The sequence below is a fragment of the Notothenia rossii genome (assembly GCF_949606895.1).
Source record: "Notothenia rossii genome assembly, chromosome: 9".
NCBI lineage: Eukaryota > Metazoa > Chordata > Actinopteri > Perciformes > Nototheniidae > Notothenia > Notothenia rossii.
Genome location: NC_136907.1, coordinates 65,578,917 through 65,602,065, shown reverse-complemented (window position 1 = coordinate 65,602,065; position 23,149 = coordinate 65,578,917). Strand labels below are relative to the sequence as shown.

The 23,149-nt window shown below is 39.8% G+C and overlaps 2 protein-coding genes across 2 annotated transcripts; one reads left to right on the top strand and one right to left on the bottom strand.

Annotated features, from left to right (window-relative positions):
• Nucleotides 1–2,167: 2,167 nt before the first annotated feature.
• On the bottom strand, nt 2,168–11,587 carry LOC307018983 (desmoglein-2-like protein). Its single transcript, XM_079649570.1, has 14 exons — nt 11,387–11,587; nt 10,588–10,710; nt 8,556–8,711; nt 8,309–8,450; nt 8,054–8,217; nt 7,730–7,864; nt 7,450–7,635; nt 7,009–7,340; nt 6,758–6,900; nt 6,455–6,676; nt 5,908–6,138; nt 5,508–5,635; nt 5,062–5,388; nt 2,168–4,943 (listed from the first exon to the last, which is right to left on the bottom strand). Exons 1-14 carry the CDS (start codon nt 11,438–11,440, stop codon nt 3,924–3,926), a joined length of 3,363 nt encoding a protein of 1,120 aa, XP_079505696.1. The 5' UTR covers nt 11,441–11,587; the 3' UTR covers nt 2,168–3,923.
• A 3,314-nt stretch (nt 11,588–14,901) lies between these two features.
• dsc2l (desmocollin 2 like) lies at nt 14,902–22,894 on the top strand. The gene is made up of 16 exons (XM_079649573.1): nt 14,902–15,210; nt 15,409–15,499; nt 15,633–15,841; nt 15,927–16,031; nt 16,315–16,470; nt 16,705–16,849; nt 16,934–17,088; nt 17,220–17,354; nt 17,543–17,728; nt 17,862–18,109; nt 18,322–18,464; nt 18,951–19,172; nt 19,838–20,059; nt 20,364–20,479; nt 20,595–20,918; nt 21,312–22,894. Exons 1-16 carry the CDS (start codon nt 15,172–15,174, stop codon nt 21,507–21,509), a joined length of 2,694 nt encoding a protein of 897 aa, XP_079505699.1. The 5' UTR covers nt 14,902–15,171; the 3' UTR covers nt 21,510–22,894.
• The last annotated feature ends 255 nt before the right edge of the window (nt 22,895–23,149 follow it).

Here is a 23,149-nt window from a genome sequence, read left to right as displayed (position 1 = left end):
CCAAAAATGAATTATGATGTCAGAAGTAACTTAAATATCTTGTATTTATGGTGGGTTCATTACTTTATTACTATTTTGGATGCTTACTAAGTTCAGCTCACCCTGTCCTAACACGGGCAGTGAGGTGTGGCTGAGAAGGTGAAATGTTATTCATCTTAGAAAGGAAGGGTGTTGGCAGATTATTGTGAGGTTGCTGTTTTGATTTGCTTAGGGTATTTTTGCTTCAGAATATGTAAGTTTTATTGATATTCCCGAAATACATTTTTGCCACTTTTTTCGCACAACTCCTGCTTTTCAACCTGTTTTTTCTTCATCCCTTTTCAAGATTTAGTTGTGCAAAACCACCTAATTTGGCCAGTATATGGGGTGCCAGTACAACAGAATCAGCTGTTTAAACATCGAAGGAATGTGCTATGTTAAGTATTAAAGGACAACTGCATTATAGCTTTTGTCTTTTTGGGATTTGTCGGGAATTATAAATATATAGAATTCCCTAGCCTTATCCTTTAATGTCCTGGAATGTTAAAGGAACATCGATTAGCAACCTCATATCAGATCCATTTTGCAGTATATAAAGTGGAGAGTTATACGGCTTAACATTTTACTAGAGAGAGTCTTGCTTCATTTGAATTGCCTAATAGTGCCAAAGCCAATGTAACATTATTTTTGAAATCTTCATTCCAAGCAACCAGGGAGGATCCCATAGTGACAGTAAACAAATAAATTGTTTCAAAAGATTCAGAGTGATGTCAAAACACGTCATAACATTCTTGAAATGCACACGATGAAAGTGACATGATGAAACTTGCTGATACGACGCTTGGAATCATGGCAAGATACTTTGCCTTTCAAAAAGTTAGAGTAGAAGCTGGCTGTTGAAATACTCTCCAAGGGGTTTGAGGTTTTCAAAACAAAAATGTTACGTCCCTCCTCACCCCAGTAATGTCTGTGAAAGCAAGAATGTTCCATTTGACATGTGGTGAAACAGCTTAAAATGACTGATGGCTTTAGCAAAACCAAGAAAAACACGAAACTGAGTACTTACAATTGTTTGCCCTGGACCCAAGGGAATTTTTTTTATCATAATGGGTCTTATATGTGAAAAAATAGACTAGAAGTAACACATTTTTGGGGGGAAAATGAGGCGCAATAAAATAAATATGGAATTGAATTAAATGATCCCAAACTTGCAGAGAAAAAGAGAAAGATATTTGTTAGGTAGAACTGAGTTACCGCACTGATTTATTACAAGCTTACAGATCAAATACACACAAATAAAAATATGCACGTATGAGTGTTAAACTGTCTGAACAAACAGAAGTCCCTTTAGGATAGTTTTTACTCTTTAATAGGCAACCTGAAAAGATACATTGTTAACTTTTCCCAACTCAACGGAAAACTCTTTCCTGCTGTATCTTATACTTTACATTTGCCAACAAGGATACACACCTTAGTGACAGTATGCAGCTTGTGCACCATCTAACCAATACCATACGCCCATCTGTTGAAAGCATGACTGGTTAACTGACATAAAAACGTATTACAATTTAAATTAAAACCTCTCACAGCTCTGGTTAAAAGACGAAAACTACACGCAGGCCTTTCATGCAGCCAAATCTTATTTAAATCAACTCTTAGCCATTTTCAGACTACCTGCATTGTTAATGACCTGGATACAAATCCATGATAGGAGACCTGCTTTTCTACTTTCCCTTCTTTGTTTATGTTAAGCATGACTGAATCCTTTTTGGTCAGCTACAAAGAAACCAGTTGTATTTGTTCTACATATGTAGGCATGCCAATTGTCTACTTGGAAGAGCTTGAATATTCTCTTGAAACCCCCCCTCAATGAAGCATTTTACAACGTTTTGTGGTTTAGGTATAAAAGATGACTGCAAATGTGTCATATATACATAAAGATGAGCAATTTAAAAATGTAGCATTTATATATATTTTTCAAAAACTTTTAGAAAGAGGACTTTACAATTCTGTTTGAGTGTTTTTAGCGGGTGAAAATCCAAACTCAATGTGTATTAATGATGCCTTTCCTGTTAAAAGCTTAATGACGGGAACATTTCAAAAGTAAAATAATGTCCCTTAACTAAGGCACCGAGTAATGTAATGTGCAGTTTCCATGCACTTGTTACAACACACACACACAAACAGGTCAATACAATGGCTTTTTTTAATTCAATTTTATTACGACAGAAGGTGCAAAACTTAAAAAAAGAAGAAACATCCTCATTATCATGACCAATACTGCTTTGACGAAACTACAGCATCTATGGTATTTGTAAATCTATAGCAAGAACAGCAATATCAAACAGCGTCATTTAACCAAATGTTTTCAGTGCTTGGCAAGCTCATCCATTTTACCTATCTACTGTACACACCCAACACCCTGTCAACAGCACACAACAACACATTAAACAATCAAAAGCCTGTCTTAGTTAAGTAAGTGTGGCACAATATACATTTGATAAAATAGGTCCATCAGCTATTGTACACATTATTTTTGTGAAGATTTGGCACTAAAATCTTTTCAGTCTTTACAATTTAGAAAAACCACATGCTCTGTAGAAATCATACAAATAGTGCAACGATAACATAGAGAATCTGTGCAGTATTCTCTTTGGTTTATAGTCTGTGTTGACTTCTGTGTGTTGTCTAATGTTAAAAACAGTCTACTCAGTCAATTCATCATGCACACACTTTTCTCCGGTCTACAATCAAGACAGCCTTATGTATCTCCCAAACAGAGGCCACCCATATAGTATTGGTAGATTAGTCAGTAAAACTAACTTCAACAATTTGTAAAAGGTCAGCGACGCATCAGGCATGGCTAAAGCTAAACTATTACAACATGTAACTATAGCATTTTAGCTACTTTAGAATTACAACACATAATCAAAATACAGATCTTAGAGAACGGAATCTAGAGTTCAAAGCATATATAGAAACATGCAAAATTACAGTAGCTACAAAACTTTGCTTTACCTCTGCCTTAGTCCCTCTCTCAGTAGTTGTACCGCTAAATGCTAACAACTTACGGTTTAATTATAGTCATTTCAACTTCCAGTAAGTGACTAAAGTTTAGGATTCTATGAACTTTCTGTCTTGTTATACTCAAGAATAAGTTAAACAGTTTAGATTTGAACTGTCCCACAGTACATAGTAATCATAGTATAACTGTACCAATTACTGTACATAACTTTTTGTCAGATGCTGAGATATTTGGATTTTAAAAACGAAATATCTGCATCCTACATAATAACCTTGTGAGACTTAAGGAGCATAAACCAGGGAATTGACATTTAACTGCAATAGGAGATAGGTTAAACACTGCTCCATTGTATATACTTGGCTGTTGCTGCCCTGAAGCTATTTAGTTTTGCACCTGAAATATACACATTGCGTTTATGGCTGTTCTTTGGTGCCTAAATGGTCATTGTTGGGACCAAGTTAAGAGAGTTATCACACTTGCCAAGGTTTTTCCTCTGCCGGGTTGAAAGTACAGAAGTGAAGACAGAGCCTCCAAATGTCAGAGGGTTTGCCAAATTCTATACTTTACACTAATATTGACAGAGCCTAATTTGAGCAGATAGCATACAATAAATCAATCCACTTTTTGGCAACAACAAATATCATTTTAATAGTTTTAGTATGGACAAATGTATTGTATAGCTAACACTGTCAAGTAGTCAAGTTAGCTATACTGAGCAGCACTGTTATCACTAGATGAGGACATACAGTATTGTACTTTTGGTCAAGTAGAATAAACTATTATTTTATCAGATTTGCCACAATTTGTCCATCTGTATGTACATATACCCCGGTATAGTTCAGTTTACTAAAATGTACTGGAGTATATTTTAAAAGAAGCATGAAATTAGTGGATATGCTCAAATTAAATATTGGCTGCTTTAAGCTCTTGTATTCGATTCAATATTTCTCTCAGTGACTGAGATCTTCTTACGTTGCACAACCACTTTCTGGCTTCCCTTTGTTTTGGGTGTGGCTTTCAGAGCAGTCTCCTCATTGGACCCTGTAGAGCCGTGAGAATTTGAAGAAAATCTCTGAGTTTGAAACTGCACACCTTGCCCTCTGACGTCCACACCCTGCCCTGCAGACCCATATCCTGTCTGAAGAAAGCCCTGGGCTATGTGTGCTCCTTGCACTCCACCTGAGGACGCATTCTCCACCACCAACATTTGTCCGGACCTGGAGAGAGTTCCTTGTGAAATGCCTTGTACTACTTGCCCTGCCATTCCACCCATTCCTACTTGTCTATCCACAAGGACCATACCCTGAGAGCCTTGTAGACCTCCAACTTGCATCAGCCCCTGACCTAACCCAACTTGTCCTACTTGACCCACTGCCCCGTGGGTTCCCCCTGTCACAAGCACCATTTGGGGATTGGACTCAACTACATACATGGGCGCGGCGGCATAGTACATAGTGGGCTGCTGTATGAGCATCGTCTGACTGGGAATCATTATCTTGTCTTGGACATGTACAGTGGGAACAGATGCTGAACCCTGGGCTATGTCAGTGACTCGCTCCTCCTGCACAAAAGTGGAGGATTCAGACGCTAAATTAGAAGTGTTGAGAGTGTTGATGTTGACGTGGTCCCTGTCCCTGATTGTTTCTGAGTGAGTGCTGACATGTGTGTGGGTGGAGGGGGAGGGCCAGACAGGAGAAACTGGTCTGGGTGGAGAGACATAAACCCCTGCATCCACTGACTTGCTCACAAAGGTTGACCCATGACAAACCTCAGCCAGGGTTTTAAATTTAGGCCCAAGGTCATTGAGGAATGCAAGGTCATCTTCATTCTCAAGAAGGCTGCAGCAACCTACAGAACCCGCCAGGGACTCCTGACCCTCATAGTTATAGACCAGCAGAGCGTCCTTCCCCTGGGATTGTTGTGCAGCATGGTTGTATTTCTGCAAATAAGAAGATAAGCATATAATAAGTTTTCGTTATAACAACAACAATCACATTTAAAGTTGTATATTTTAAATGGTATTTTCTAGGTTTTGGGCTGGGGTTTTATGTACTCACACTTAAATAATACCCCTCCAGGTATTGGTTGGACAGAGCCATCCCATCAAAGGCCCCAGCCCCAGCCCCAGCGCCAGCCCCAGCCCCGTAACGAGAGAAACTATGTTCATGTCCCGTCATCATCCCACCATCGACGTAGTCCATTCCGTTATTATAACGGTTGTACATGTTCTTCTGCATGGTCTCAGATGTCAAGGTGTGACCAGCGCCTAAACCTCCTCCACCAGTCACCCTAGATATGTACATGTTATCCTCAAAGCTGTTGATGTCCTTCATATTCACATGGCTTCCACCATGATCCAATGGCGCAAGCAGAAGCGGAACTTCCTGCAAGAAATAATTGAGATCTTGTTAGAGATGCAACATTTAGGCAAATTTGGTTGACACATTTTGTTAAACTAAATATATCTAAACATTGTTTAAGTATTGTATATTAATCAAAGCACCTTGTCTTCTCCTTGTCCCTCAGTGTGATATGAGATGAGCTGTTGTTTTGTATCATATGGTATAGCCTTGAAATCTCCAATAGCTGCTGCACCTCCGCACAGGCAGAACAGCAGCAACAGGGGCAGCACTGAAAGATAAACGTTTTACACCATGTCAACAGAAATTCCTATAAGGTAAAGTAGTAAGTTCAAATAAGGTCCAACCAATTATCATTTATTTACTTTTTAACAGAGGGCTTTAACTCATGTATAGACATAACAAATAATTGTGAAATGCATGGTAGATTCTTGATCTGCCACGCTATCTAGTTATGTATGGAAAACTTGTAGAGTAAAGTTAATGATTGTTATCAAAATAACCAGCCAGAAAAAGAAAGTAGGGTAAACAAGAAATACTCACACAACAGGAGCAGCAGGCCCAGGAGCATAAGCAGGATACCGGGAGCTCCAAACTTGGCTGCCTTTGGAATACGCTCCCTACAGGTTTTGGTTTTGTCTCCGCAACTGCACACATCTACATCCACCATCTCCACATCAGCACAGGACTTTCCCTGCTGGTCTTTGACCTCCACTGCCACTTTGTAAGAGCCAGGCCACAAGTTGGCATGGTCTCGCAGAATAGATGTCGTTGCTGGAGAAAAAGGAAACTCACATTTTAAAATGTACTCTATGAGTGGGTTTGCTTGTGTCTACAGTAATGCATTCATTTCTTTATAAAGAAAGATGGACCCTTTTTTAACAACTGACATTAACTTATCATGGCTGTAAAAAAACAATACCCCAAAACTAGAAAAAAAAATGCTTGCCAATTTTCTGTTTAGTAGAGGAAATGAACAAATCAAAGAACTACACAGCATTGAAATGATCATAAGCTGGAAGTCTATAGAACACTAAAGCCAAATACCTGTTTTACATATTTACTTTAGAAGTCGTAATCGTTATCTTACCATTAAGAGTCTCCACAGTCCATTTCCCGTCGCTACTCCCCCCAATCACAGTGAACTCAAATGGGGCAGAATTGGGGAATTCGTCTTGGTCTACGGCCGTGACGTAGATCACTTTATCCTCGAGGCACATTGTTTGCGTTGTAGCGATCAGTGTTGGACAATGATCATTAAAGTCCTCCACCTGAATTGCTATGGTCCCCGTGGCTGTTTTTGAGGGATTATCTGAAATCCAATGGAAAGAGAGATTAATATTACATTTGCAACATACCACTGGAGAATAGTGTTACATTTTGAAGAACTAACCATCGGTGATACATATAATTTTGGCATAATATGTCCCATTGATCAAGAAAGCGGACTCTCGGTCAGGCAGTTTATTCAACCGGATATCTGCTGTCTCTTTATCAATAATCAACCAGTTGTCATCATCTTGGATTTTAGCATACCTATACAAAAAAACATATATGTGAGGACAAAAAAACAAGCTATTCATGTAAAACACACACATTTAGAGATATCTTTACATCTGTTCGTCATTCACTTTGTGGCCATACCTTACGTTGGTGGCTGTCTGTAGGGTATCACTGTCAATAGCAGCATAGTTTCCGATGATTTTGTTGATGGAGACGGAAGTTTGGTCCTCAGAGATAGTCACCACTTTGACACTTGGTTGGAATCGGGGGCCTTCCTTCTCATTGACCACATTGATTTTAACGGGGTAGGATTTTGAGACTACAGATCCAGACCCAGCCCCTGTCGCAGAACCCCCAGCCCCTGTCGCAGAACCCACAGCCCCTGCCGCAGAACCACTTCCAAAATTGTACGCTGCTTTGTTGGAAACAGCTACTTCCAAGTTAAGCGACTTAATCTCCTCATAGTCCAAAGCCTGCAGATTTGAGGATATTACACAGTTTGTTGGTGAGATTATCTTTTATAGTTAAGTACAGTATACTCCTACTAGGTCAAATGAAACTGTTTACAAATTACTCTCTTACCTTATTGATCATGATAATTCCTTCATTGGTCTTGGAATCAGTAGTGATACTGAAATAGCCGGCCTCATTCCCTGAAATGATTGTGTACATAGCTTCCCAGTTTGCAGTGTTAATCAGATCCATGTCAAGGGCTTTCACCCTCATCACTTCCATATTGGCCTTGTTCTCCTGCACACTCCCTTCATACTGCAAATAAAACACATTCAAACTGTTGCTTTAGAACATTATTAGGAAAAGACAATCAAATGTATTAATGTATTGATAAATTATTCACACCTACCGATTCTTTTTCAAGGGTTGGAATATTGTCATTTATGTCCAGAATTTTGACCGAAATTTGTTCCCTTCCAATGTTTCCTCCAGCTTGTCCATTCATGTCTGTAGCTTGTATTGTCAATGTATATGTATCTTGTCTCTACAAAAAATGATGAAATATTCAATGCACCAAGTCAAATATTATAGTTTTCATTCAAACTTGTTTATGGTGAAAGATACAAACGATTCATTTCCTACTACTGCTTTACAACTTGAAAGCTCTTCTATAGAAGACAATTATTTGTGCTAGACAACAAAAGAAGAATTTCAAGTCAGTAAAAAGCCTCACCTCCCTATCCAGACTGCCCTGTCGAACCATGACCTCTCCAGTCTGAGAGTTGATGAAGAACATCCCAGCTGAGCTGCTCTGCTCCACAATACTGTAGAACATCCTGGAGCGGATTGTGTTCTTCTGATCAGCATCCGTAGCAATTACTTTCATCACAACAGTACCTAGGAATCACCAAAGGAAATAAATTAAGTATCACATCATTGAGTGCAGGTTAAAGAAAGTTGCCTCTACAAAAATACTGTAGATGACTACCTATTGCGCTCGATTCATTGACATATCCAACTTGTTGTACTTTGATGATCGGTGTGCAGTCATTTTCATCCAAAACAGTAATGTTAAGGTCAATATCCTTTTCAGCTAAGGTCCCGTCAGCGTATTTCGCCACACCTTTCAACTATAAAAAAGAACATTAGAACTAGTTTACCATTTGCGCAATGTACAACTTGATATGACTGTAAACTCTTTACATTTTACAAATAGGATTTTTAAGGGCTTTTACATGAAAAAAGGGGTTCTTCTCTCGGTCCAGAATAGAAAAGATTTTCACATAGCCAGTGTTACGATCAACACCGAATACACCAACAGGTGGCTGGTCAACTCCAGGCCCTGATAGATAATACATTATCCTTGTGTGGTTCTCCTTATCGGATCGAATCTGAAAAAGAAATATACAAACACAAAATGAATCCACCTTAACTTGAAATCTAGACCTTATGATATGCTGTTGTGAAACATTTTCTTGTTAATTTTTTTTAATTAAGATTTTACATATGATCAGCAAATGTAAAGAGATCTAAGAATTAATTAATGAAACTAGACAGTCTTTAGAAGACATGCGAGTGTTTGTCTAAACATCAGACAAAGATGTACTCATATGCGCGTTCACACCGGAGTACTTTTCCCCGTACTTTTCCCGTTTAGTTCCGTTAGTACCCCTTATGTCGCGTTCACACCAAAAAGAGTACTTAGTGCCGGGAACTTTTACCCCCATTTTTAGTGCCTGCTGAGAGGTGGTACTCTCCTGGGGGGAAAAAAGTGCCCCAGTTCGGATTGGCTGGGTGAATTGCAAACCACGCCCCGTAAAACTCTGAAATATTTTGTAGAGCTGCCATTTTATTATCCTCGCATTAGCATTATTAGCATTCGCCTGGTACACAAACGCAGAGAGACTAACTTTTGGCAACACAAAAGAAAACATGGGAGCGGTGGAGTTGAGGAGGTGTCGGCGTTCTGACGATTTACTTGGAGGGCTTCAGTAGAAGCTGCTGGGAGTCCAAGCAGGACTTCCAGCCGGTGACTAACGCGGCTATTGTCTCCTAGCCGCTTTTACACCAAGTACTTTGCCGTACTTAGTGCCCAGCACTTAGTACCCCCATGGAACTAGTACAGATCACGTTCACACCGGAATAAATTCCCTGAGGGAAGATTACGCAAATGAAGCCACTGACGTCACTTTTTTTCCTTCTGCTTTGGGTTTACTGGCAGGCCGCAAACCACTTCACGGCCTATACTGCCACCTGAAGTTCCCGGCCGGAAGTCCCCGGAGTTGGGAGTTCTGGCGTTTTACTTCCGAGTAAATCGCCAGAACACCGACACCTCCTCATCACTCCACCGCTCCCATGTTTTGTTTTGTATTGCCATAAGTTATTCTCTCTCCGTTGGTAATGCTAATAATGCTAATACCAGCAAATACAATCGCGGCTTCACAAAACTTTTCAGAGTTTTACGGGGCGTGGTTTGCAACTCGCCCGGCCAATCGAAATTGGTACTTTTTTCTCCCCAGGATAGTACCACCTCTCTAGCAGGCACTAACAATAGGCGCTTTCACACTGCAGTTAGTCTCTCTGGGTTTCTGCGCTGGGCTAATGCTAATGCTAATAATGCTAATGCTAGGATAATAAAATGACGGCTTCACAAAACTTTTTGGGAGTTTTACGGGGCGTGGTTTGCAATCCGCCCAGCCAATCAGAAATAGGAACCTTTTTCTCCCACGAAAGTCCCTGCTCTCTAGGGGACGGAAAAGGGGGTAAAAAGGTTCTCATTAACTCATTTTAGTTCCGGCTCTTTTTGGTGTGAACGCGACATTTCGGAACTACATTGGAACTAAAGTGGGAAAAGTACTGCGGTGTGAACGCGGCTAATGGGGGTAAAAGTTCTCGGAACTAAGTACTCTTTTTTGTGTTTACGCAAAATTCCAGGCACTATCGGAACTAAACGGGGAAAGTACTCCGGTGTGAATGCGCCTATTGTTTGTCCTATAATGACTCATGAACATGGGAATACTGTTGTCACACACACAGAGATTAAACTAGGCTTAGCGCATACAAAGGTGACAAGAGGTAAAACTAATGTGGGAAATACCATGACTCAACTTGACAATAGTTAATTATTGTAAGACATGTAAAGTTGCTGTGACTACATTCAATAGCTGCAGGGCTGTGAAAACATGTTTGAACAATCATAAATACCTCATTGGGATATTTAGTTTTAGTAGAATTATTTAGAAATTAATAACAAAATAGGTTACACACTCTAGCAATACTCTGCAGGCCGGTGTAATCATGGTTCTCCTTCAACTGTCTGGGAGCTATGATCCATTCTCTTTTGTGTCTGCGTAATTCCTGCCCCTTTCCTTCGGCTGACACAGAAACAAGCTGCAGGTAAACAAACAGGGAGGGAAAACGTGATTAATGTGTACAAAATACATTTTTTAAAAGTCTGCATATTATTGTTGCTCCTGGCCTTTACACATATGGCATTAACTTACAAATAATGTATTATCTTGAGAGATTAGGCTCATTAGGGTTCTTAAAGAAAACACCAAGATGTATCCTAACAGCTAATTGATTATTTCATTGTCAACAGAAATATGGTCTGTCAATCATCTTGTTAACTATATAATGTGTCATCGTCTCTTAGGAAAAATGTGCATGACTTTACACAACATAATAGGGACTTGGTAATATCCTTTTAAAATAAGTCAATATCTTATTTGCCTCAAGGGCTCTTGTACGTAAAAAAATCATCAAGGGTAATCGATGTGCGACAACGTCTTGATCAATAGCCTACCGTATTTGCCAGACCAAGTTATGGTTAGTTATTGTAGGAAATCAACAATAACGGTTCCGTGAACTCCCAGCTTTGTTCACCAGTGTCCATGGAGAAAGCGCATTTTAACAGCAAAGCAGTTTTTTTTACTTTAACTACCTGAACAAATGTATCTAAACGCTAAAATCCCACCAGAGAACAGCCACACCTGTTTTAAACCCGTTACACGCCCGATAATGGATATGTGAACAATGTAAAGTGTCTATTACATTGTTTACTTACAGTCAGGAAGAACACCAGCAGAATACAAATGCTGCATTTCAGCAGTGTAGCCATCGCCTTCAGAAATATAAACTCCGTTAATCCTCTCCTCGAAGTTAAATCTTGTCAATTTGACTCTCCGTGGTCGGGCGTTGGTTTCGTTCAGACTTTGACCCTTCGGAGGGGAGGAATAACTTTAACAGCGAGAGGCGGTTCCTCTCCGTTTGATTGCTCACAGTTGCTGATAACAGGCGGAGAAAGGAGGAGGTTATATCCACGGTGAGCTGTAATATGCATGTGCAGTCTATTGTCTTCAGAACAAAAGAGTGGACTGAGAGGAAATCCTACCAGAATCGGAACAATATGTGTCCAAAACTGCTTTTTATTACGAAGTGTTTATTTTTTAGATAATGCTTGTTTTTTTTTATCATATACAATAAATGTCCACCTTGACTTTGCTGTGTGGGATTATCATGTGATTAAATCTACTTTTTCATATTTCTGATTTTGATAGTGATTTAGTTTATTTTAAAAGTATTGGATTCCTCAGAGACCAACTTTCCTACTCATCTGTTAAACATCACCTGTGCCTGTGAAATTCCCAGAGTGCAGCTCTCATACACGGTGAGCTGCACACTGGACTGTGTAAATGTGTGTGGATCTAGGCGTTGGTGAGCTGTTTGTTTAACAGGGAAACACAGAGGGAAAAAAAGTTGTTGTTGCCAGGATACATGAAACATTGAATCCTCATGGTCAACGGTGTGTGGGAGAGGAGAAACAGTATCGGTAGGCTATTATCTTGCCTGATTAGGCCAATCGTTTCTACAACTAAATTCTGATGAATTTGTCTGATGGTAGTGAGAGTGATTGCTTTTGGAGCAATAACCTTTTTTATTCATTGGCTTCATCTTTATCAGCTTCTAACAGAAACATAGGCTCAAAGGTGAATGGGTGGTTTTGACAGTTAAATATGATATGAGTCAAATACATAAAAAAATGTTGCACCTCAGAAAAAAATGTGTGCACATTCTTGCACTGTGTGAGATTGTAGATATCAATTTCCTTAATCATAATTTAAAGGTATTGCGTTTCATGCCTGTCCAGATTGAGTGACCAAACCACATTTATTACATTCTGCCAAAATTGCCCCCAACAAAACCCATTTCTTACATTTTGCCAAAATTGCCCACCAAAAAAACACATTCCTGTTTGTGAATATGGCTATTTTTATGGTATATTTGCTGTCAGTAAGGCTATAATCTACGCATTAGTTGCACTAATGCAATAATCTACGCATTAGTTGCACTAATGCAATGTAATATGTCAAAAGTAAACAGCGTAACAATTTTCAGAAGACACATGCACATTATCTTGCGAGCTGAATTATAATATAATGTATGTCATATTTTCATATTTGGAAAGATAACACTAAACTGCAGTTTTTCCCCCTGTAAGTGCACCTGCCTACAACTAATGGCAGCTTTATATTACATCATACCTTCAAAAAGTTAGTTTTTTGTTAAGAGAGGAGTTGATTCAACCATAATTTATAAGGGTATACAACATATTAAAACATCTCTTAGCATATCTCATTACAATTCAATAGTGACCATTACCGTGAAGTTGAGTGAAACATTTCCAAAACTGTTTGAGCATGAGAGAACATTTTGTAATGGGATCACAAGCTGTGATGCCAAATAGGGTCAGGGACTTTAAGTGGAGAGGGGGTCAAGCGGTGGCCTGTGGGGGGGTAGATGGCATTTTGACAACACACCTGTAAAGTTTGGTGACTTCATCTCTAATAGTTGGGACGCTATTACGTTTACAAATTACCAACACAGACTCATGAGGTGAAAACCATAGCTGTAGATGTTTCAGATGGGTGTGCCGGGCTCTAATAATCTGCTAACGTAAGTGGTTTCTGGCATGCACAATTATTTTATGGTTGATTACAAAGTTTCATGCATTTCAATGTGACAATGACACACTAATAATCAGACAGTTGTTAGTCACATATACTCTAGAATCACCAGTGACCAACTTGTCTCACCCAAATACTAACCATCATATTTGACATGAACAATCCCACCCTGCCTCTCACTGGCACCCACCCAACAGGAGTGGTGAAAAGGGTGGAGCAGTTGCATTGTAACAACTGTTTTGATCGCAGCACAAATATGTCACTATAATAAATTTTAAAAAACTGGATCTGTCTTAGCCTTTAATTACATCAATGTGCCTGAACACATTATGCAGCGTACATGAGTACACGATGATTCCTGGCAGCACCCACAATTTGTTTTCGTCATGCAGGCGGTTTTTGCCAAACTAGGTTTCACAACATCTTATTGATACAGGTGTCATACCTGGGAAGCTAATCAAAGTACAAAACAGATGTGTTGAAAATACATAACAACCCCTGCCATCTTTTAAAGTTCAAAATGGAGACTGCTGAAAAATATATCATCTTTAGCTTTTATTGATCTGTACTAATTAGCCGAAAGTCCATTACTCAGTATTGCTTTAGTTATGTAAAGAACCTAATACACCTGGTTTTACCACAGTATATCACAATGAGTGGAGAGTGTCGGAGTGAGAGGTCAGACATCCTGTCACCAATAGAATAAGCAGAGACAAAATCAGTAGATTTGTCCAAACATACGTAAGATGTGTACTCGATACACACACAGAAGCCTGAGTGCAACTATAACTCACTTTCATTTTAGCTTGGGATTGAAACAAGAGGGTATTTTGCTGAGTCTGTTTTGCATATTAAGACACAGCACCAAGCCCTTTCATTATGTCTACGCCCATGAGTCACAACAGAGCAGTCTTCCTGAAAATTTTCTCACCTTTCCGGTTGCAACTCCTACGTAACCTGACTTCCCTATGCACTTTTAAACAACTCTCCCTACCCCATTACAGATATTGCTGGCTATGACCACTCTCAATTTTATCAGCAGTTTATACAGATAGTGAACGCTTCACTGTGGGAAGAGAGCCTCCCCCACACCAGGCTTCATTCAGCTCACATTCCTGTGGCGTTAAGTGAGGAGTGCAATTCAGTTCCTCCTACCAGAATGCTCCAGTGGAGAGGAGGGGCACACAGAGGTCACTCTCCGAGGAGACCTGTGACAGCTTTCTCAGACCAGAAAAACAAGCAAACAAAAAGTCATTTTCCCAAGAATGGCTAAAAAAAGAAGTGTTTTAGAGAATGTTTTAATGTTTTACGCTTTGACATTCACTTTAAAGAGAACACCACTAAAACCACCTGCTCAGCATCAATATTAATCATAAGAAATGTACCTGCTAAACATTACAGTGATTTTATATGCACTTATGCCACATATGGTACACTAATATAATTCCATTTGACATTATAGTGTTTAGATTTGTTTGCATGTCTTGCAACGTTGTATAATTTATTACAGAATGACATTAGTTGGCAGACTATTTGAGCAATGTTTCCCCCTGCTGGCAGAAAAAAACCATGTTTAAGGGCAAACTTTTTTTTACAAGTTAATGTGTGCTCCGATAGCAACAAGGTGCATTCGCCTCGCCTGCGGATCTCACCAGGGAGGATCTTAGTCTGGGTGTGGCAGCCAAGGTGTGTCTGTGTGTTGACTCACTGTCAGATACCAGGGCTTAGACTAAAGTCTGCACGTCCCATTCAGACAACAAGTGCAGGATCAGACGAGTTTTCTTCTTCTTTTAACGCTGTGAGAAATATATCCTCTGTCAGTCTTTAGACGGTCAACTGCCGGACGAGTTCCGCTTTACGGCAAAGTGCATTGAACGTCTAAAAAATGGCGAATGTTTTAATTTTCAACCTCTGCTTGGCGTTGGTAAGTGATCCAGTTTATTTTTAATTCCTCTCCGAACTATTTTATCGATACACATGTGACGTATGACTATCGTGTTAAGCGACTATATTTACGAAAATGTTGTTATAATTGAATTACTTGCTATCAAAGGGATTGTCACCGGTATTTGGTTCGATATTTAGAAATTCACTTTAGGACCGACTTTCTACTGTACTTCAGGTGCTGTCCGGTGTGGAGTCATGTTTTATTCCGGACTCTCTGTACATAATTGTGCCACGAACAATTCAGACCGGGCGAAAAATAACTACAGGTACTTTTTGCTTCACCACAAATTCTTTATAGAACACTTTATATCCATTTCAGCTCGAATAATATCCTCCAGTATTGCCTGTCTGTTTAGTAGCCGACCTTCACATTTACCCATTCACTCTCGCTTTTTTTAGTTGAAGTTGCCGACTGCGACACCAACTCTATGATCTTTACTTTGAGCGACCCCAATTTCCAAATAAGACAGAATGGCGCAATAGAAGCTCTCAGGCCTGTTTCAGTGTCGGGAACAGGGCGGACATTTTCTGTGTGGGCCCGGGACAACAATGGACCGGAAAGTGAGATGGTTGTCCACCTTGTGCACAGTGCAATACAGGAAAAAAAGGTAAGCTGTTGCAAGACTTTCCAAGTTTATGTATCCTTTTATACAACATGTATGCATTAACGTGTTGTACCTGTTTGTGTTACAGCACAGTCCCTCAAACTATCTGAAGCGAGTCAAGAGACGTTGGAGTCCACCACCCTTCAACATATTAGAGAATGATAAGGGACCTTATCCAAGAGACATTGAAGAGGTAATCTTGAACATATAACATACTTTGCATCGTAGTGTTTATAAGCTTAAACACTGTCTCTCAAGTCTTTATGGCCGCATTTATAATACATGTCCAAATATTCACTTTGTTTTCCTCTACCTGCACTTGCCCCCCTTTTCTCACTCCCCTCCCCCCAACCTAGAACAGTCTATTATCACATTACTTCCAGCTGTCTTTATGCAGTGATTTATTCCTCTAGGCATAACGAAATTGTCTATTGAAAAATATTTAATTGTGTTATCATTTTGGGTTTCTGTTTTAGATTGTGTCGGACTCTGAAGCCAGGCAAACAGTGTACTACACCATCAGTGGACCGGGTGTCAATCAGCATCCAGTGGGAGTGTTTTCTCTTGACAGGGAGTCTGGGATGTTGATTGTAAACAAAGAAGTTGATCGTGAGGAATTCCCAAAGTTTACAGTAAGTGTAACATTGGGCTGCAACATATGATACATGGTGGATTCATTTGGAGATCATCTTAAAAAACAATTGATCCCAAAGTCAAACATTTAGATTCAACCCTTCATTTAAACAATTCAAATTTCACATGGCATTAGATCACACTTTAAAAGGCTAATCTGACATTGAAAATAAATGAAATCCTATGACATACTTTGCACTTCTAACTTGCACTTCACTTTTTTTTTGTTACAGTTAATGATCAGAGTTTTCAACAGAATTACTAACGTGGAGACAGACCTGCCTTTGGACCTTCAAGTAATTGTAGATGATGTGAATGACAACGCTCCAACATTCAAAGACCCACTACAATTCACAGTGCCTGAGCACAGCCCCCCAGGTGAGGAACATGAACAACACAGCAGTTAATTCTGATCTTCAGTGTGGGAGATAATAAACTGGATGATTCTGTTTTACACTACAGGGTCAATTGTGGGACAGGTGAATGCTGAAGACAGAGACGAAGTGGGAAGTCTCCACGTCAAGATCAAGTACACTCTTGTGGATGGATTAAACCAGTTTGCCATTCACCCAGTCACTGGTGTCATCACCACAACCACTAACACCCTGGATAGAGAGGTGAACACAAGCACCATTGTATTTTATATTTAGTCTGAACTACTACAAATGCTTCATCTTGGTTGTTTCTTTCCTCAACATAACATGTTATTTACCTTTTTTCTCATGTCATTTTCTCACCTGTTTATTAGGCACAAGACAAGTATTTGGTGACAGTAATAATCAAAGACATGGACGGTGCAAATACAGGTCTGTCCAACACAGGAACAGCAACCATTACTCTCACTGATATCAACGACAACCCGCCAACTTTCACAGAAACTTCTGTAAGTGATAAGCCAATACATAATACAAATAAATTAGAATATTTCACATCTTAAAACAAACTTGTAATGTTTTGACAGTGACAGTACAATCAAACATCACAGGTGTGTTTTATATAAAGTCAGTGTTTGGAACCTTACTAAAACATTGGTTGTCTAATTTAAGTAACACACTTTCTGTTTCCTTTCAGTATGCAGTCGATGTCCAAGAAAACGTAAAGGAAAAACTTATCCTCAGAATTCCCATTGAAGATAAAGATTTAATAAACACACCAAACTGGATGTCAAAATTTGTCATAAAAAAAGGAAATGAAAATGGAAATTTCAGGATTGACACTGACCCCGAAACAAACGAAGGGCTTCTGTATGTCTCAGAGGTGAGTGAGATCTCCTATAAGATGTAGTTGTGATAGTAATAATACATAATAGATTTCCTGCACATGGAAAGCCTGTAACCTGTGAAGAGACAACTGATTTTTGTTTACAATACTTCCCTTCCTGTTTTTCCAGCCCTTAGATTACGAGCAGAACCAAAATGTGAAGCTTGAGATTATGGCACGTAATGAAGCTGACCTGACTGGCACCACATCCACATGGGTGTCCATCCCTGTGGATGTCAACGTCGTCAATGAAGATGAGGGTCCGGCCTTCACGGCTCCTACTGTCCGCTACCCTGTCAAAGAGAACACAGCCAACGGCACACTGATAGGAAGTTACATTGCTCTCGATCCTGAGACCAAGAGCAGCAACGGCATCAAGTAAGCAATCTTACTTCATATTTTTCTGGGAGAAATGAACTTTACTGCAGTGAAGGATGACTCATAATAGACACAATTCCAGCCAATGATTAAGACCCCAACTTTATGTGTGTGTTTCTTAATTTAAACACTGGAGGGCAGACTTTCACTGCTGAACGGAAGAATGTGCTCCTAATAAACAATGACTTTTTTCCCCCCCCCCCCTCTCTCAGGTATTACAAGACCTCAGACCCAGCTTCATGGATCAACGTTGACAGAGATAGCGGAGAGCTGAGGGTGGCGAACACAATTGACAGAGAGTCACACTTTGTCCATGATGGAATTTACAACATCACCGTCAAGGCTGTCGATGCTAGTAAGTTTGCTTGTGAATGCCACACATTTCCTTGTCATTGATTTCTAGAGTATGAGTCATGGACTTTTTACAGAGGCCAAACTGTTTTTATAACACTACAAAAATGACTTCCTTAGTCGTATCGTACCAGTTTCATTTCAAATCATGTCAGACTTCATGTTTTTTGCTTGTATTGTTACACCAGCCGAAAGTTATTAGGGACACCAGCTCCACCCTGAGTAACTGTCCAAACAAACCGCGCCTCCTGAGAACACCTGTAGCTAGGTGTCATCGACAATGACTCACAGTTCTCTGATGTGATGGTGAAAATTGGGCACATATCCCAGATGATTGTCAGAATAGTTTTTTTCCCACCAAAATAAACCAGAATAGAAACTCACACTAAGCCAAAATGCAGCCAACTTGGTCCATCTAGTTTTCTTTGTTCATGCATCAACATGCCCTATTTAATCTTTTGAATAAATATTAATGTAATACTTTTCTCAGACTTAAAGACAGGAACAGGAACAGTCATTATTGTGGTGGAGGATGTCAACGACCACATGCCGATGCTTCCCAAAAGCGAGATGGTGGTCTGTGAGCAGGTCGGGCAGCTGGGCTCTGTGATGGTTGTGGCTGAAGACCACGACCAGTCCCCCTTTTCCTCCCCCTTCAGCTTCAGTCTGCCAAAGGATAGCGACGGCAAATGGTCTTTGACTAAACATAATGGTAAGTGGTTGTACTTTGATTTCATTGTATTTTCTTGTATTTAAAAAAAAAACCTTCTCTAAAACACATTTCGTTTTTTGTGAGAGGTGTCAGAATAATCTATTACACAGAATCCAACAGAGAACTAGTGAAGGAGTGAGAGTCAGGCATAATGTTGATTATTGACAGCTTCACTGATTTCTGAGGCTGATCCCAATATAAGGTGGAAGAGGACTTTTTTTAGAGAAGTAAAACTAGCAATACTGTAACATATAAGCCGCTGCAAGTCCTGCATTAAAACATGTCCTTATAGTTATAAAAGTCTAAGTTGCTATATATCATTTTATAGCTGACATTTTATAGTTGAACAATTTATCTTGCGAACTGACACTCTTTCTAAATCGTTCAAAGATATCTTCTGTAATTCAATTTATAATAAGCCGACATATGCGGTCACACAATATGTGTATGATAAACTGATATTTAATAATATTAAACGTTTGAGCAGTTGTGCTATAGTATGTGTTTGCATCTATAAATTGATCTTTACGTGAAGTGTTAAAAACATATTCTTTACCCTCTGTAAACTTCACTTGATGTTCAAAATGATCCGCAGTATGCTACGTTGCTATTTCTACGACAAATGTGTAGAATCTCCATCTTATTTTCCACATTTTGGTCCCCAGACACGGCAGCTACGTTGAAGCATGTGAAAGACCTTCCTAGAGGGATATATGAAGTCCCACTGGACGTTACAGATCTGCAGGGCTCTGGTAAAACTCAGGTGGCTCAGGTGAGGATCTGCGAGTGCAGGAATGGAGTCTGCTTGGAAAAGGACCACTCTACGTCTTTAGGCCCCATGGGAATACTGGCTCTCCTGCTGCCTCTGTTGCTCCTCCTGCTGCTCGGTGAGTCGCCCCCCCCCCCACTCCTGCCAGCACAATTGTGAAGCTACACTGTGTAGATAATGAAACAGGAAATTGTGCTCATGCATTTGTAAAAGTGTCAAAAAGAGTACTAGAAAGTTCAAGGTTCTTTTACTGAATTATGCATGGTATATTGGACACAGTGCGATGATGTGAGGTAGTTTTAATACAAGGTAATGTGAAGGTGTGCTCGCTCCTGTGATGCCTTCCACACAGGAAGTCCTGTTTGTTATAACAAGCATTCCTTTGTGCATTCATTTCTAACATGTTTCCTTTGTTATTGCAGGCTTGCTGCTCGCCTTTTTCTGCACGACAAAGAGAGAGAGTATAGAACTGGAAGATGAAGGAGACAGTGGAGGAATCCTGCTCAAATCAAACACGGAGGCCCCAGGGGAAGAAGTGGTAAGAACGTCATTATGAAAACATTGCCTGGGCTCAAAACCCTTGTTAAAAAAAGTTTTAAACTTTATTCATGTAGTTAAATTCCAATGACTCATTCAAATGTTTTCTTTTACAGGATACAAGTCTCATGACTGTCCCCATCAATGCGGGGGAACTTACAAAGGGCTCATATCAGGGGAACTTTGGGACTGCTGGAGGAACATGGCCAGCGAACGGAGGAACATGGAACGGGAACGGAGTCTTGCAAGAGGAGGCGATATATACGAAAAATGTCCAAGGCGATATGCAAGATTTCTATACCACCCAGTATGAGCAGTACGGTCAACAGCAAGGTCTTGGTAGTGGTCAGGGTAGTGGAATGGCCTTTGACAGCAGATACCTCACCCAGGACTCCACCGTTCTCCACAACTGGCAAACAAATGGCCGCTATCTAGACCAGGTAATAAAGCTTCATTGTTTTTTTTGAAGTGAAAATGTTCATTATATATTTATTATATGAAAAAGAGGTATCAGGAAGTGGGAGCAGAATTAAATATGTCCAGATGTGACCACCTTTTCTACTTCCCTCAGGTTTAATAACTTCTGTGTTATCTGTAAGAGCTTAGGAAACTCCCCTGTGTTATATAATCTTGTTCTCTAAGCCAGGATAGTATCCTCAATAAACTTTAATATTTTTCAACCTCCTGGCGAGAGATATTATTTCTCTTTGTAATATCTGACTGCCAGTCATATCCTGAGCAGACTTGTGTGATCACATGGTGTAATATCTCCCCCTTCTATCGCTCACACTGACACATAACACGCTTCCTCTTCCTCCTCCTTTGTCTTGTAGAAACTGATCCACTTTGGAACAGAGGGGGACGGGCGGTACGCAGAAGACGTCATCCACTCCTACGGGTTTGAGGGGGTGGGCTCTGCAGCTGGCTCTGTGGGATGCTGCAGTGACTTTGGCGACAACGATAACCTCGACTTCGTCAACACGCTCGGACCAAAGTTCAAAACTCTGTCAGAGGTCTGCAGAAAGACATGAACAATGGAGCGCAAAAAGTAATGGTGTTAATGCCTCACTGTACAGGATGTAGAGAGGCCTGAGCGCTTGGTATGCCCCTGAACATGAATGAGAAAAAGAACAATCTGGCAGTGTCACTGTTTGCTATGCTATCACTTTTTGTTGTTAGTTTGGCTTTTTGGGAGAAAAAAAGGTTGCACTGAAAACTATGCAAATGTAGTGAGTTGTACATATTTTGTGTTTTTTATGTGCTGTCCATATATCCATAAGCTTAATCTGTGCTTCTCCTTGTGAAAGGTCGGGGGGGGGGGTGGGGGATTGTTTTTGCAGGGTCATAATTGTATTAATGTAAGTAGCGCAGGGCTGACGGGTTTTTCTATCTGCTGAATGAGTCCTAACTTTGGCTATTTTGGATTTGTAAATAATCTCTGTTCACTGTCTATGACATTTGAGTGGCTGACTTTAGATTGCTTGCAAAATGATGTAGTTTTGATATGTTTTTTTTTAAGAAAAAGAAAACTAATAAATAACTAAATGAAATAAGACAATACTTTAACTCCCATCTTTATTACTTCACACGCATACTTCCTTTCAAATGACACTACCTTCGAGTTATTAATCAGTTTGATTTGTCATTAACTGCTTTTTCCAAATCATACAGTAAAGTTCTGACTAAACATATTCCTGTGTTCTGGCTCTTGACCTTTCATTGGGCGTAGTTCAGCCCTGTGTGTCATTGAAGATGGTCCAACATACTGACGGTAATCCTGTGAAAGTCAGCACAAGGGCGTGAATGTGAGGAGTGACATGTTACTGTCACTGTATGCAATTGTGTAAAATACAAGAATGACTCGACACAAGTAAAGCTATACAGATCAGAAAAACGTCCTTGAACCTGCTAATATAAAGGAATCTTGACATGTGTATATTAAGTTGTAATTGTGCATGACCATTACATCATGTTTCTCTTGGTGCTACAGTAGCAAAGATTATATCAATTTATTTGAATAGAATTTTAAGATTTCAATTGTTTTTTAAAGTTATCTGTAACTCAACAATATGCCCTAAAGACTGCATACCAATGTTACAGTGTGTTTTATATTAGAATGAACTTAGAACATTAAATAAAAGAGGCTTTCTCGTATAGTTTGGCCGCTGTACTTTGGCAGAAGGTCTGACAGGCTGTAAAAGCAGGAACAGAGGTTCTTTGTGCCCGGTCTCTGTGTGCTCTGGTGAATGATTTACTGGGTGTGGCACTCTGACACCGCACAATGGAAAGTGCAGTTTGTTTGCCAAGCTTATTTCCCCGCCTGGCTAATATTTACCAGCAGTTTTGTGCAGATCAAGTCAGTACACGTACATGTAATTATCGTACTTTTCCCTGTAATAAAGCAATTTCCTCCATGCCTACTGACTGTACCTGTTGCCCCGCAGTTTGCACCATGCTTTTGTACTTCTGACGTGTTTTTACAGTTGAATTCTGTCATCTTTAAAACCTATTTTCCATTAACAGGAAAGGAACGGCATGGTCCAATTAATGTCCCTTTTAATGTATTCATATTTAAAATAGTGATATAATTCTGGAGATAACAAGCTTAGCTACAGTATGCACAGACCTCCATGAATAAATAATAACATATTACAAATGTACCCAAATTGAA